This window comes from Mesoplodon densirostris, chromosome 11, assembly GCF_025265405.1.
Source record: "Mesoplodon densirostris isolate mMesDen1 chromosome 11, mMesDen1 primary haplotype, whole genome shotgun sequence".
Classification (NCBI taxonomy): domain Eukaryota; kingdom Metazoa; phylum Chordata; class Mammalia; order Artiodactyla; family Ziphiidae; genus Mesoplodon; species Mesoplodon densirostris.
The window spans coordinates 13,004,000-13,020,039 of record NC_082671.1 but is presented as its reverse complement, the minus strand read 5'-3'; the positions used below and the strand labels follow the sequence as shown (position 1 = coordinate 13,020,039).

The following is a 16,040-nucleotide window of genomic DNA, read 5'->3' as shown; positions in this document are numbered from 1 at the left end:
CTATTAAAAAAAAAAGACTTTTTCCTAGGACAGAGACATTGAGGCTGTTATTAGCGACAACTGGAATAGGGCAAACCATAAACTATGAAAATGATCTGAGAGAAATACAAACAAATACAAACCACCCTGTCCTTAAGAGCTTTTGTTTTTTCCTGTTGTTTATCACTTCTATCTACAAAGTAAAGTTAATCAACTTGTCCTTACCGATTTAGTGAAACATGATTTTATATAAGATATATTTGAACAGTCTATCCTCAACTTTCTTAGGTCTCAGTATCACAGATAAGTAAATATTACACCTGTGTTTCTAGATAGTTCTAGATAGAGCATGGGGGAAGTTATAATGGAAGAGTCATAGTCCTTGGGAGAAATTAAAAATCATTTAGGGGCTTCGCTGGTGGCGCAGTGGTTGAGAGTCCGCCTGCCAATGCGGGGACACGGGTTTGTGCCCTGGTCCAGGAAGATCCCACATGCCACGGAGCAGCTGGGCCCGTGAGCCATGGCCGCTGAGCCTGCGCGTCTGGAGCCTGTGCTCTGCAATGGGAGAGGCCACAGCAGTGAGAGGCCCGCGTACCGCAAAAAAAAAAAAAAAAAAAAATCATTTAGGATTTGCTCTGAGAGCCTTTCAAAGTGATTGAAATGTTATAAGATCCAGAATTTAAATTATACTAGCTAGCATAAGTATCTGAATATATCATCTCTAAATACCTGAGTTTAATTTAGCTTTGGATGAACAACCATGGAGACCTCTAGTACAAATCTAATTTGTCTTCCAGGAAGCAAGATCAGTGGGCCCGGGATAACATCAAAAATTACAAGGATGACCCATTTTGGAGACACACAGGCTATGTTATGGCACAAATGGATGGGCTATATGTAGGAGCAACGAAGAGGGCTATAGTAGAAGGAACAAAGGTAAGATTTTTTAAAAGCTACTCAGGATTTATGGTATGGCAAGAATATTGAAAATTATCTTTAAAATTATTGATACATTCCAATTAAGGAGAAGATCAAATTAGGACTAGAGAATAAATTTCTTGCTCAGAAGAACTGTCTTATGTATCTCACTGCTAGCACCTGACTCAGTGTCAGGTTAATTCACAAATAAACCAGCTTGTTTCTGTGTTCTTTCAGTCTCATTCATGCTATACTCTGGGGTAGGTTAAAGAGCCCCATATGAATGTGCTGGCTATTTAATTAACCTAATAAAGCAAGTGTTTTAGACAATATGTTTGTTAAAGAAAAATGCCTAGGTTTTATAAATTGTACAAGTTCTATGCTTTCATCCTCCACAGTACGCACACACACACACAAACATGCCCATGCATCATAATTTTTTTGAAAGGTTTACTGAAGCATTGAGGATTGAAAGGTACCGTGTAATATACTTCCAAAAATTAGGAAGATTTTATTTCCTGGGGGTAATATATATACCACACACACACACACACACACACACACACACACACACACACACACACTCACACTGGACAAAATATATAAAATGACAGTTTATAGAAAATAGATGCAAAAAATACTCTTAATCATATGAACTTGGCCTTGCTAATAAAATTAGAAATACAAATTAAAATCATACTGAGAAATACTTTCTCATTTATCAATTTGGCAAAAATTCCAAAGTGTGAGAGCATACTGTGTTGGCAAGGCAATGGGGGGAAAAATGGGGGGGGAAGATACTTTCCTAGAAGACTGGGGGGAATACAAAATGGTGTATCTGCTATGGACAGGAATTTTGGCACCCAGTTCCAAAATCACACACTCATTTACCCTCTGACCCAGTAATCCCATTTCTAGGATTATCACAAAGGTTCACTGGCAACAATGCAAGCCTATTCATCACAGATAATTTATAAAAGACCGAAAACAGCCAAATACATGGAAGACTGGCTGCATAAATGATGTAGCTGTAAACAGGAATAAGGTGGATCTCCATGTACTATTATGGAATGACCTTCAGAATCTGTTATTAAGTGTAAAAATGGAAAGACCAGTCTATATCATGTGCTACCTTTTGCATAAGAAACTGAGATAGATAGATAGATAGATAGATAGATAGATAGATAATAGATAGATAGATAGATAGATGATAGATAGATAGATAATAGGTAGATAGATTTGCTCATTTTTTCAAGGAGAAACAACAGTGAAAGAATAAGCCAAGGGCTTCCCTGGTGGCGCGGTGGTTGAGAGTCCGCCTGCCGATGCAGGGGACACGGGTTCGTGCCCCGGTCCAGGAGGATCCCACATGCCGCGGAGCGGCTGGGCCCGTGAGCCATGGCCGCTGAGCCTGTGCGTCCGGAGCCTGTGCTCTGCAACGGGAGAGGCCACAACAGTGAGAGGCCCGCATACCGCAAAAAAAAAAAAAAAAAAAAAAAAAAAGAATAAGCCAAAAACTAAAAAATAAATGATTACCTATAGAAGAAGGAAGAAAAGAGAGTGGAGGGAACAGAAATGAAAGCTACATTTCTCCGAATGTAACTTGCTTTTTACATTGACTTTGGAACCATGTAAATGCTGTTCATACTTATAAAAAAATTTTTAAAAGCAAAGCAGTTTCCTAAGATCTGAAAACAAATTGACACAAATATACCTAATTGTGCATCAAGTTTGTGGCATAACCATACGGACAGCAGTTACTTCAAGTGACCTTAAAACACATTTACTGCTGTACATCCTCAGTGGAATAGATGCTACAGACAAGAAGAATCACCAAAACCCAAACCAAAACAAATGACCTTGAATTGTAACCTTACTTTAGTAAAACTATTGATATTGCTATTTTGAAATTTGGTAGAGTTCACTTGATATAGTAAGATAAAAGCAAATAAGTATGTTAGATAACAAGATTTTCAGCATAAGAAAAATCAATGAAGTAAAGATCCTGTGTTTTTGTTTTTGTTTTTAAGTTGAACTATAGGTAGTAAAATCATTACTTTAAAAAAATACACGTTTCCCAGGAATTCCATGGTGGTCCAGTGGTTGGGACTCAGCACTTTCACTGCTGTGGCCTGGGTTCAATCCCTGGTTGGGGAACTAAGATCCTGCAAACCTAAGATCCTGCAAACCTCATGGCATGGCAAAAAAATAATAATAATAAAAAGTACACGTTTCCTTGCTTTGTCCCTTGAAAAAGCCTGGAAGTAATGACAATAGCCTAGACCCAGTATCATTCAGTCTTCACTAGGAGGATACGACATAGGGTAGGCAACAATGTCTTAAGACACAAAAGCACTAACCATGAAGAAAAAGATTGACAAATTCAGCTAATTAAAATAAGAATTTCTTTTTATCAAAAGACAGTATAGAGAGTGAAAAGATAAGATGTAAACCAGGAGAAGATATTTGCAATACATTTAACTAACAAAGGATTCGTATCTAAAATGCATAAAGAACATCGACAAATTGTTAAAAAGAAAATACTCAGTAGAAAAATGGGCAGTGGGCAAAAACATCGAGAGGAATTTCATGGAAGAGGAAATACACATGGCCAATAAACAGGTGAAGAAATGCTCTATTTCAAGAAAATGCATAGTAAAACCACAGTGAGATCCTATTACACACCAGAACTGGGAAATCCCAAGCACTATTGGAGTAAGTAAACTATTACAGCCACTTTGGAAAAGGATTGGACATTACTTGAAACATTTGAAGATAACATATATTCTACAACCTGGCAGATCCACTCAGATGTTACATACTTTCTTGAACATGGGGCCCAAGTACGTAAAAGTTCACAGTACCATTGTTTTGCTGTGAACTGGAAACACCCCAGATATTTCTCATAAGTATATTGTGACACTATATATTCATGTAATGGGATACCATATAGGAATGAAAATGAATGAACTATTTCCACATGATCAACATTGATAAATGTCAAAAAATAATTTTGAGCAAAAGAATGAACACAGTATGATTCTATTTGTACATATTCAAAACCAGGAAGAATTTTAAAAATACTTGTTTAAGGATTTATACATAGATGATAAAATAATAGAAAAGCAAGTAATGAACAACATGAAATTTAGTAGAGTGGTTACTACTGATAGGCAAGGGAAGGGAAATGAGATTGGTGACTTCTAAGGCACAGCTAATATTCTATTTTTTAAAAACTGTGAGGTGGGTAATAGGAGTTTATTATTTTTCCTTAAACTGTGCATATACATCTTTATTCTTTCATATGTATGGTATCATTCTTAATTTTTAAAATAAAGGCAAAATATTTAAAAGCAAATTACAAACTGAAAGATATATTGCAGTTCATCTCGGAGACAATGAACTAATCTCTCTAATACTTAAAGAACTCTTAAAAGTAGGTAAACAAGAATAACCTAGTAGAAAAACAGATAAAGCACATTCACAGTTCACAAAAAATAAATCCAAAGATTTTTAAAAATATGCTCAGCAGTGCTCATAGTAGAAGAAATGCCAGTATAAACTACAGTGAGATACTGTTTTTCACCTATCAAACTGGAAATAAACTAATTGTTTAATATGTTGTTAGGCTGTAATGGTATAATTGAAATAAGCCCTATGAAGACAATTTGGCAATATCTATTAAAATCAAAATCATTTCTAGAGGTCTGTCCTACACACAGACTCACACACGTACAAAATGATGTGTCCAAGTCTGACTATTGTTACATTATTTATATTAGCAAAAGTCTAGAAATCACCTGAAAGTCTACCAATAAAATACTGGTTAAAAATATTATAATGCATCCATTCATTGAAATACTGTTTAAAAGAATGAGGAAGATTTTTATATCAAATATGGAAAGGTCCCCAAGATATGAAAAGATATTAAGAGAAAAATATCAAGGTGAAGAGAAGTACATATAACACACTATCGTTTATGTTAAAAAATGTATTTGTAAGACATTTTTAAAAGTCTAGAGATACACAAGAAACCAATAAAAGTGGTAAGCTGGAGACAGGGTGGGTCTTGAGTGAACAGAGGATAGGAGTGAAGAGAATTTCCACTATAGATCTAATAATTTAAAAATATATTGAATAATGAATGGATTACTTATTCAAAAACAAAACAAAGAGAATGTTTATATAAATAAATAATCAGGTTTTTTTTTTTCTTGCTTTTGCTTTTGTTAAAATTGTCACGTGTATTTGTCTTCTCACCACCTCTGCCCGAAAACCAATTTGTTTGTAGATGCCTAGCCCTGGGCGACTCTGGTGGTTTGAATGTTGCTGGAGCAGTGCTCTCTAGTTAGCACAGAGTTCATGTTCAAGCCTGATAATTGCTTCAGGTTTAATGCTGTCAAGTCTCTTAGTTCTGTGTTAAACATACGATCAAAATCAAAAGCACCTTAGTTGAATATTTTTGCTGTAAAGCAGTGCTTCTCAGCTAAGGATGACTTCTCACCAGAGGACATTTTGCAATGCCTAGAGACATTTTGGTTTGTCAAAATTGGGAGGGTGCTACTGATATCTAGTGGGTAGAGGCCAGGGATGCTGCTAAACTTCCTACAATGCCCAGCCCCCCTGCCCAACAAGAAAGACTTATTTGGCCCCAAATATCACTAGTGCCAAGACTGAAGAAACCTGCTGTAGAGGAATGCAAGCAGAGCGCTCTGTTTATTTTACTCTCATAGGACCCACTCCCCAAATCTGTGGCTAACAGGCTAAAATGTCTCACAAACTATAAAGTAATAAAAATCAGTTTATAAACTACAATAAAATCTAGTGTATCTGTTACATTAGGGAACCTTCACAAAGGAATAATGTAATGGATACCTAACAACAGGAGCCCTCACAATAGAAAATGACATCTGATTGTCTGAAATCAATGTTAAGTGCAGTCTCTGTCTTTTCCCAGCCCATAACCCTGTTCCAGATTCAGTTCCTGAATGCTGTTGGAGATCTGCTGGACCTGATTCCCTCACTTTCTCCCACAAAAAACTTCGGCCTGGAGTTTTTTAAGAGATGGGACATGGGACATTGCTCTGCTCTTATTAAGGTGAGGCATGTGATAGCCTTTCTTTTTGTCCTTCTTCTGGTCCATATGGACTTTTTCTATATGTCACGCAAGTATGGTAACATCTCATCACTCCCATCTATAGTTATATATCAGCTCATGGGTTCCTCTGTCATACAAGTTAAGAACTGGAAGGAACTGATGGAGGGAATTGGATGTATGTGATGTTACCCGTTTCTTCCATCATTTTTCCCATGCTCTGTGTACCTGCCACTCCCACCATCCAGAATCTTCCATTTTGGAAGGTAGGACAGACTCTGTCTGTTTTGTGCACATTAAAGGTTAATTTTCCAGTAACAAAAACAGCAATAAACGCCTTAATTGACATAATCCCTCTACACTTCCTACATTTGTAGTCAGTTATCTGTATACTTCACTATGATTCTGGCTATAGGTTCTTCCTGGATTTGAGAACATCTTTTTTGCTCACTCAAGCTGGTACACGTATGCTGCCATGCTCAGGATATATAAACACTGGGACTTCAACATCAGTGATAAAGACACCAGCAGTAGTCGCCTCTCTTTCAGCAGTTACCCAGGTAAATAAATTTAGAGAGACATCTGAGTACTCTGAGTACTATTTCAGGATAAAACCTTAGCGATTTAGAGTAACTGGAATGGAAGAAGAAATGTTTAGTGATTAGCATACATTAATCAAAATTGGTTTTTAGAGTGCTATGAAATATAGCTCTAATACTTGTATTTAATAGAATGTCGTAAACTATGTTAATAGAGTTGACAGAAATTCACTTCAACAAATGCCAATTGAGTATTTATTAAGCACAAGGCACTTGCCTAGGCTCTGCAGTGGAATCAAAGATGAGTGAGGTAGATCCTGATCTCAGCATCTCCTTGAGAGCCTGTCTCCATTTTTCTTTTCTTATGATTTCTTTTTTTTTAATTGGAGTGTAGTTGATTTATCCATTTCTCTTATTCTTTGCAATATCCACAGCAGTTTACCTAGTATGTGGCACCTAGTACATTATTTTTGCTGAATGGATAGATGAATGAATGTACAAGCTTATAGATCTTACACAAACAAGATAAGTACTCTACAGATAAGAACAATATTATTACTGGATACTGTATAGGCTGCAAAAGAAGTGTAAGAAATGTTGTGAGTATTCAAAATAGGGACAACTCACATCTGATTGTTGGGAAAAGGAAAAAGGTGGACATTCGAGATGAACCATGAGCGATGACTAGAATTGGAGCAGGTAGAGATGGATGGGAAGGATGGTCTTTGGAGAGTTGGGATTGCAAACTCCTATGCCTAAAGGAGACAGAAGATGATGCAAATGAATAAAGGGGCTGGTATAAGAAAATAGAAATGGAAACAACTGTAGCAAACACATGGTCCATTGACAGGGAGCCAGTCGGTTCCCACTGACCACTGTCACCCAGCCATGTGGAGATCAGTATTTCCATATCCTCCAGCTTCTCAAGAGAGAAATATGGATTTGAAAAACAAAACCCACCGTGTGAACCCCAAAACGTGTGTCTGCTAGCTGGAATTGCCCTCAACTGCAGGTTTGCAACCTCTTCAGGAAACATCATGAGCAAAGGCTTACCAAGCATCTAAGTGTCCGATGCAGATGTGATGTGGACACTTCTGACCTTTAATTACATATATGCAACTTACAGGGGGGTTATACCAACCACCTGGCATATCTAGCTTTGTAAGAGTATTTGGGTCAGAGTATTATTGTCCCTTCTGGCACTGTTGTTCTTGAAAATATTAACGCCATCCTATCGGGAATTCTGACCAGGGGAATAAAGTGATGTCTTTCTGTCCTTGTGACCTGATCCTTCCTTTGAGACCACTTTGATTTCATCTTTGTCATAGTTTGCTGAATTGTTTTAGTACTGAGGGGGACTGAGAACTCCTTTCTCCAAGTGAGACTGTGCTTTGATTCTTCTGTGTTCCTTTGGACTGAAATTTAACGACAGCAAGATACTGAGACAGTCAAATATTCGTACTCTTCCTCTTGTTTGTGATAAAATGCAAAGTTCAGCTCTTACCTGAAATTTTTGCTTTGAATCTCTGCAGAATGGTGTTCTTCCATAGTCTTAATAGTCTTGAACCCAAAGGTAGTGATGGAGAAGGACATGGAGGGATTTCCTATGAAACTTTTGACCTTGCTCATATTTGCATATATATCTTCCAGAATAGATAGATTTAGAAGTAGATATATAGATAATAGAGATATTTAGAGCAATTAAACTGAGAGAAAACAAAAGACTTTTTTTTTTTTTTTTTTTTACTCCAAGATGTTTTTACAGGAGCCAGTGGAGCAGTGTCATTCATAATTTCTCTAACTGGACTGCTTTGTTCTCAACAGCAAACATGAAAAAACATGGAGAATTTTATTTATATTACAAAGGATTGTTTAGTCATGGGATCAGCCACACAGAATTCATCGCATAGATATAAAACTAAGCTTTACCATGAACTTTATGCCATGTGTATGTGCTGCTGATCCCAGAAATAAGCTAGGTGACTTGTTGTTTTTCTTTGGTGCAGGAGTACCATGATAGATTGAGTGGCTTAGGAGTATGGTGTCAGTTTTGTATTCAAAGGGGCAGGACCTGGAGGCTCTTCCTGATACGGACAAGGATATTAAGAGTTATTGAGTCAGAACCAATAGATCAAGTCATGATATAATTTATTCATCTACAATTTTCTATTCAAATGTGCTAAGCAGAGTATTTGTGATGAAAAACAGGACAAATGCAGCCCCTATTCTAACAAACTTTACATTCTGGTGAAAAATAGACACAAATAAAAAAGCAATGACTCAAGTGTGATTTGTGTCATAATAGAGAAGCCTAGTTTGGGGATGATGAGATAGCTTTTAAGAGAAAGTAAAATTTATGTTGAGACACAAAGGCAAGTGTAAATTCCCCAGGCCAGTGGGGATAATGGGGTGATAGAATGTTCCATGTGGAACAAGCAGCACATGTAAAGGCCTATAGGCAAGAGAAAGTGTGGAGAAGGCCAGGGAGAGGGAATGAAGGGCAATGCAAGACCATTAAAATGACAAGTGGAAGTGACATTAATAGATTTGCATTTTGGAATTACAAAATGTCTGGCCCACGAGAGGAGGACAAGAGAGGCTTCCAACAGAACATGCAGAAGCCTGAGGCAACAATCCAGGCAACTCAAACCACATAAAGTTTTGCAGATGGTTAGTCAATATACGGATGGAAGATTGATATTCCTCTTCAAGAAGAAAACAAGACGTCAGAAATGACTGCTGAATTAATATAGCAGTAATAGTGTTCCTGTTGTCCTTGCCAGAATCATTGAGGGATAATTGCCGAATAAGAATTGTTGGGGGCTTTCCTGGTGGCACAGTGGTTGAGAGTCCGCCTGCCGATGCAGGGGACGCGGGTTCGTGGCCCAGTCCGGGAAGATCCCACATGCCGCGGAGCGGCTGGGCCCGTGAGCCATGGCCGCTGAGCCTGTGCATCCGGAGCCTGTGCTTCGCAACGGGAGAGGCCACAGCAGTGAGAGGCCCGTGTACTGCTAAATAAATAAATAAATAAATAAATAAATTTTAAAAATTAAAAAAAATTTTTAAAAAAAGAAAGAAAAGAGTTCCCAAAGTGTCACATCCATCTGTGTTAAAATCAAATGGCAGGGCTTCCCTGGTGGCGCAGTGGTTAAGAATCTGCCTGCCAATGCAGGAGATATGGTTCGAGCCCTGGTCCGGGAAGATCTCACATGCTGTGGAGCAACTAAGCCCATGTGCCACAACTACTGAGCCTGTGCTCTAGAGCCCGCGAGCCACAGCTACGGAGCGTGCATGCCACAACTACTGAACCTGTGAACCTAGAGCCCGTGCTCTGCAACAAGAGAAGCCGCCGCAGTGAGAAGACTGTGCACCGCAACGAAAAGTAGCTCCTGCTCTCTGCAGCTGGAGAAAGCCCACAGGCAACAGTGAGGACCCAGCGCAGCCAGAAATAAATAAATAAATAATATTTTTTTAAAGAGAGAAAAAAATCAAAATAAAATAAAAAATTTTTAAAAATCAAATGGCAGTAAGACATTTCAAAACAAAATATGCTGTATAATTGGATTACTATTATATTAGCTACTGCTGAACCTCCAAATTTTGTGCTGGAAACATGATTATTATTGCTTTTGAGTTCACACGTCAGCTAAATGGTTCTTTCTGGTGTCTCCGCTGGGCACATCGTGTGTCTGAGGTGGGCTGGGGTTGGGTGGGCCGCTCTGCTGACCTTGGATGAACTCTCTAGCACTTTGGGGGACTGGCCAGCTAGAGGCTGGCCCTCCTGCACGTGGTCTCCCATCCCAGAGACTAAATTAGACTGGGCTGGTTTACACTGCTGTAACAGGGTTACAAGAGGTGAGAAGAAGTATGCAAGGTCTCCTGAGGCCTAGACTCAGAACTGGCGCATTTTGTTAGCCGAAGCGAGTTCCGGATCCAGCTCAGATTTAAGAGATGGGGAAACAGACAATGCCTCTTTCTGGGAGATGTTGCAAAGTTCCATTGCTGAGTATGGATAGAGGGAGGGGTGAGGAAATGCAGCACAGCTATTTTTACAATCATGATCCACACTCCTGACCCTGAGTTGTATGTCATTTATGTCCTTTGTCAACACTGAATCTACTCTTTTGGAAGGAAGGCATGTGTGTGGTCTTCAGAGGTTTGGAGCAGCTAATGCATGTGATATGCAAATAAGCACATTTTAAACTTTTTATTTTATTTTTTAATGGTTTATAACATTATATAAGTTTTTTGTGTACCTACATATTATGTTTCAACTTCTGTATATACTATAGCATGCTCATTCCCAAAGGTTTAGCTTCCATTCCTCACCATGCAGTTGACCCCTTTATCCATTTTGCCATCCCCCTGCCACCCTTCCCCTCTGATAACTGCTACTCTGTTCACTGTATCTATGTGTGTGTTTTTGTTTGGTTTGTTCATTTATTTTTGTATTCCACATATGAGTGAAATCATATGATATTTGTCTTTCTCCATCTGACTTAACTTCACTTAGCATAAGACATTCAAGGTCCATCCATGCTGTCACAAATGGCAAGATTTCATCTTTTTATGGCTTAATAGTATTCCATCACACACACACACACACACACACACACACACACACACACACCACGTCTTCTTTATCCATTCATGTGTCTATGGGCACTTAAGTTGTTTCCATATGTTAGCTATTTGTAAAGAATGCTGCAATGAGCATAGGGCTGCATATATCTTTTTCCAATTAGTGTTTTCATATTCTTTCAATAAATACCCAGAAGTGGAATAGCTGGGTCATATGTTAGTTCTATTCTTAATTTTTTGAGGAACTTCCATATTGTTTTCCACTGTGGCTGCACCACTTTACCTTCCCACCAACAGTGTATGAGGGTTCCCTTTTCTCCACGTTCTCTCCATCACTTGTTTTTTCTACCTTTTTGATGATAGCCATTCTGACAGGCATGAGGTGATATCTCATTGTGACTTTGATTTGCATTTCCCTAATAAAAGTGATGTTGAACTTCTTTGTATGTGCCTGTTGGCCATCTGTATGTCTTCTTTGGAAAAATGTCTTTTTAGCTTCTCTGCCCATTTTAAAATTGGGTTGTTTGTTTTTCTGTTGTTAAATTGTATGAGTTCTTTATATATTTTGGACATTAACCTGTCATTTGATATATGATTTGCAAATATCTTCCCTCATTTGGTAGGTGTCTTTTCAATTTGTTAATGGTTTCTTCTGCTGTGAAGAATATTTTTAGTTTGATGAGGTCCCATGTGTTTATTTTTGCTTTTGTTCCCCTTTCCTGAGGAGACATATTCAGAAAGATATTGCTAAAACCAATATCAAAGAGCATCTTGCCTATGTTTTCTTCTAGGAGTTTTATGGTTTCAGATCTTACATTCAAGTCTTTAATCCATTGTGAGTTGATTTTTGTGTATAATGTAAGATAGTGGTCTAGTTTCATTCTTTTGCATGTGGCTGTCCAGTTTTCCCAACACCATTTGTTAAACAGACTATACTTTCTCCATTGTATGTTGTTTGTTCCTTTGTCATAAATTGATTGTCCATGTATATGTGAGTTTATTTCTGGGCTCTCAATTCTTTTCCATTGATCTCTGTGTTTGTTTTTCTGCCAATATCATGCTGTCTTGATTACTATAGCTGTGTAATATCATTTGAAATCAAGGAGTGTGACACCTCCAGTTTTGTTCTTTTTTCTCAGGATTGTTTTGGCTATCTGGGGTCTTTTGTAGTTCCATATAAATTTTAGGATTTTTGTTCCATTTCTGTGAAAAATGTCATTGGAATTTTGATAAGGATTGTACTGAATCCATAGATTACTTTAAGTAATATGGACATTTTAATAATGTTAATTCTTTCAGTCAGTGCGCACAGAATATCTTTCCATTTGTGTCATCTTCAATTTCTTTCAACAGTGTCTTATAGTTTTCAGTGTACAGGTCTTTCATCTCCATGCTTGAATTTATTCTTAGGGATTTTATTCTTTTTGATGCAATTATAAATGGAATTGATTTCTTAATTTCTCTTTCTGCACAACAGATTTTTGTATACTGATTTAGTACCCTGAAACTTGACTGTATTCATTTATTATTTCTAATAGTTTTTAGGTGATGTCTTTAGGGTTTTCTATACATAGTATCATGTCATCTGCAAACAGTGACAGTTTTACTTCTTCCTTTCCATTTTGGATGCCTTTTATTTCTTTTTCTTGCTTAATTGATCTGGCTAGGACTTCCAATATTATGTTGAATAAGAGTGGCAAGAGTGGATGCAGAAAAAGCTTTTGACAAAATTCAACATCCATTATGATAAAAACCCTCCAGAAAGTGGGCATAGAGGGAACATACCTCAACATAATAAGGGCCATATATGACAAACCCACAGCTAACATCATATTCAATGGTGAAAAGCTGAAAGCATGTTCTCTAAGATCAGGAACAAGACAAGGATGCCCACTCTCACCACTTTTATTCAACATAATATTGGAAGTCCTAGCCACAGCAGTCAGACAAGAAAAAGAAATAAAAGGAATCCAAATTGGAAAGGAAGAAGTAAAATTGTCACTGTTTGCAGATGGCATGATATTATACATAGAAAATTCTAAAGATGCTACTAAAAAACTACTAGAGCTCAACAGTGAATTTGATAAAGTTGCAGGATGCAAAATTCATATACAGAAATCTGTTGCATTTCTATACACTAACAACAAACTGTTAGAAAGAGAAATTAAGGGAACAATTCCATGTACAATAGCATCAAAAAGAATAAAATACCTAGGAATAAACCTATCTAAGGAGATAAAAAGACCTGTACTCAGAAAACTATGACACTGATGAAAGAAATTGAAGACCACACAAACACATGGAAAGATATACCATGTTCATGGATTGGAAGAATTAATATTGAAATGACCATACTACCCAAGGCAATCTACAGATTCAATGTAATCCCTATCAAAATACCAAAGGTATTTTTCACAGAACCAGAACAAATAATTTAAAAATTTGTATGGAAACACAGAAGACCCTGAATAGCCAAAATAATCTTGAGAAAGAAGAACAGGGCTGGAGGAATCATGCACCCTGACTTCGGACTATACTACAATTTACAGTTATCAAAACAGTATGGTATTGGCACACACAAAAAAACAGATACATGGATCAGTGATACAGAATAGAGAGTCCAGAAATAAACCCACACACTTATGGTCAGTTAATCCACAACAAAGGAGGCAAGAATATACAATGGAGAAAAGACAGTCTTTTTAATAAGTGGTGCTGGAAAAACTTGACAGCTACATGCAAAAGAATGAAATTAGAACATTCTCTAACACCATATAGAAAAATAAACTCAAAATGGATTAAAGACCTAAATGTAAGACTGGAAACCATAAAAGTACTAGAAAAAACGGGCAGGACACTCTTTGACATAAATTGTAGCAATATTTTGTGGATCTGTCTCCTCAGGGAAGGGAAACAAAAGCAAAAATAAACAAATGGAACTGAATTAAACTTGCACAGCAAAGGAAACCACTGACAAAACAAAAAGACAACCTACTGAATGGGAGAAAATATTTGCAAATGATATGACTGATAAGGGGTTAATATCCAAAATATATAAACAGCTCATATAACTCAACATTTAAAAAAAAACCCAACTTGATTTAAAATGCGCAGAAGACTTGAATAGACGTTTTTCCAACAAGACATACAGATGGCCAACAGACAGATGAAAAGATGCTCAAAATCACCAATCATCAGAGAAATGCAATTAAAACCACAATGAGATATTACCTCACACCTGTCAGAATGGCATCATCAAAAAGAACACAAATGACAAATGTTGTTGAGGATGTGGAGAAAGGGAACCCTTGTACATTGTTGGTGGGAATGTAATTGGTGCAGCCACTGTGGAAAACAGGATGGAGGTTTCTTAAAAACTTAGAACTACTATATGACCCAGCAATTCCATTCCTGGGTATATATCAAAGAAAACAAAAACACTAACTTGAAAATATACATGCACTCCAATGTTCATAGCAGCATTATTTACAATTGTCAAGATATGGAAGCAACCTAAGTGTCCATAAACAGATAAGTGGATAAAGAAGAAGATGTGGGACATACACACACACACACACACACACACACATGATGGAATGTTACTCAGACATAAAAAAGAAATATTGCCATTTACAGTATTACTAGAATCTTCCCTCTTGATACTGCTTTTGCTTCATTCCATAGATTTTGGTAAGCCATATTTTCATTTTCATTTGTCTCTGATTTTTTAAAATTTCTCCTTTGATATCTTTGTTGACCCAATAATTGTTCAGTAGCATGTTGCCTAGTTGCCACATATTTGTGATATTTCTGGCTTTCTTCTTGTAGTTGATCTCTAGTTTCACACCATTTTGATTAGAAAAGATGCTTGATATGATTTTAATCTTCCTAAATTTATTGAGACTTGTTTTCTGTCCCAACGTATGGTCTATCCCTGAGAATGTTCCATGTGCACTTGAGAATAATGTGTATTCGGCTGCATTTGGATAGAATGTTTTATATATGTTTATCAAATCCATCTGGTCTAAGGTTCATTTAAGGCTGCTGTTTCCTTGTTGACTTTCTGTCTAGATGATCTATTCACTGATGTAAGTGGGGTATTAAAATCACCTACTAGGGCTTCCCTGGTGGCGCAGTGGTTGAGAGTCCGCCTGCCGATGCAGGGGACACGGGTTCGTGCCCCGGTCTGGGAAGATCCCACATGCCACGGAGCAGCTGGGCCTGTGAGCCATGGCCGCTGAGCCTGCATGTCCAGAGCCTGTGCTCCGCAAGGGGAGAGGCCACAACAGTGAGAGGCCCGCATACCGCAAAAAAAAAAAAAAAAAAAAAAAAAATCACCTACTATTATTTTGTTGTCTCCCTTTAGGTATGTTAATAATTGCTTTATATATTTTGGTGCTCCTATGTTAGGTCAATATATATTAATAACTGTTACGTCTTCTTGACGAATTGTCCTCTTTACCATTACTTAATGTTCATCTTTGTCTCTTGCTACCATTTTTGCCTTGAAGTCTATTTTTTCCCATGTGAGAATGGCTACACCCACTTTCTTTTGGCTGTCATTTGCTTGGAGTGTCAACTTCCATTCCTTCACTTTGAGCCTGTGTTTCTCTTTAAAGCTGAGATATGTCTCCTGGAGGCAGCATATAGTTGGGTCTTATTTTCTAATCCATCCAGTTATTCTGTGTCTTTTGATTGGTAAATTCAATCCATTCACATTTAAGGTGATCGTTGACAGTGATCGTTGATAGATGAGGACTTAGAACTGCCATTTTATCTTTTATTTTCTGGTCGCTCTGTATCTCCATTGTTCCTTTTTTTCTTTTAACATCTTTATTGGAGTATAATTGCTTTACAATGGTGTGTTAGTTTCTGCTATATAACAAAGTGAATCAGCTATATGTATACATATATCCCCATATCTCCTC

General features: G+C 37.4%; 1 protein-coding gene across 1 annotated transcript in view; it reads left to right on the top strand.

The window, feature by feature from the left end:
• PLBD1 (phospholipase B domain containing 1) overlaps nt 1–16,040 on the top strand; it is a 57,716-nt gene that overhangs the window by 29,231 nt on the left and 12,445 nt on the right. The window contains exons 4-6 of the mRNA XM_060112891.1: nt 777–915; nt 5,855–5,995; nt 6,408–6,552. Coding sequence (XP_059968874.1) covers nt 777–915; nt 5,855–5,995; nt 6,408–6,552 — 425 coding nt within the window. The remainder of the gene's footprint in view (nt 1–776; nt 916–5,854; nt 5,996–6,407; nt 6,553–16,040) is intronic.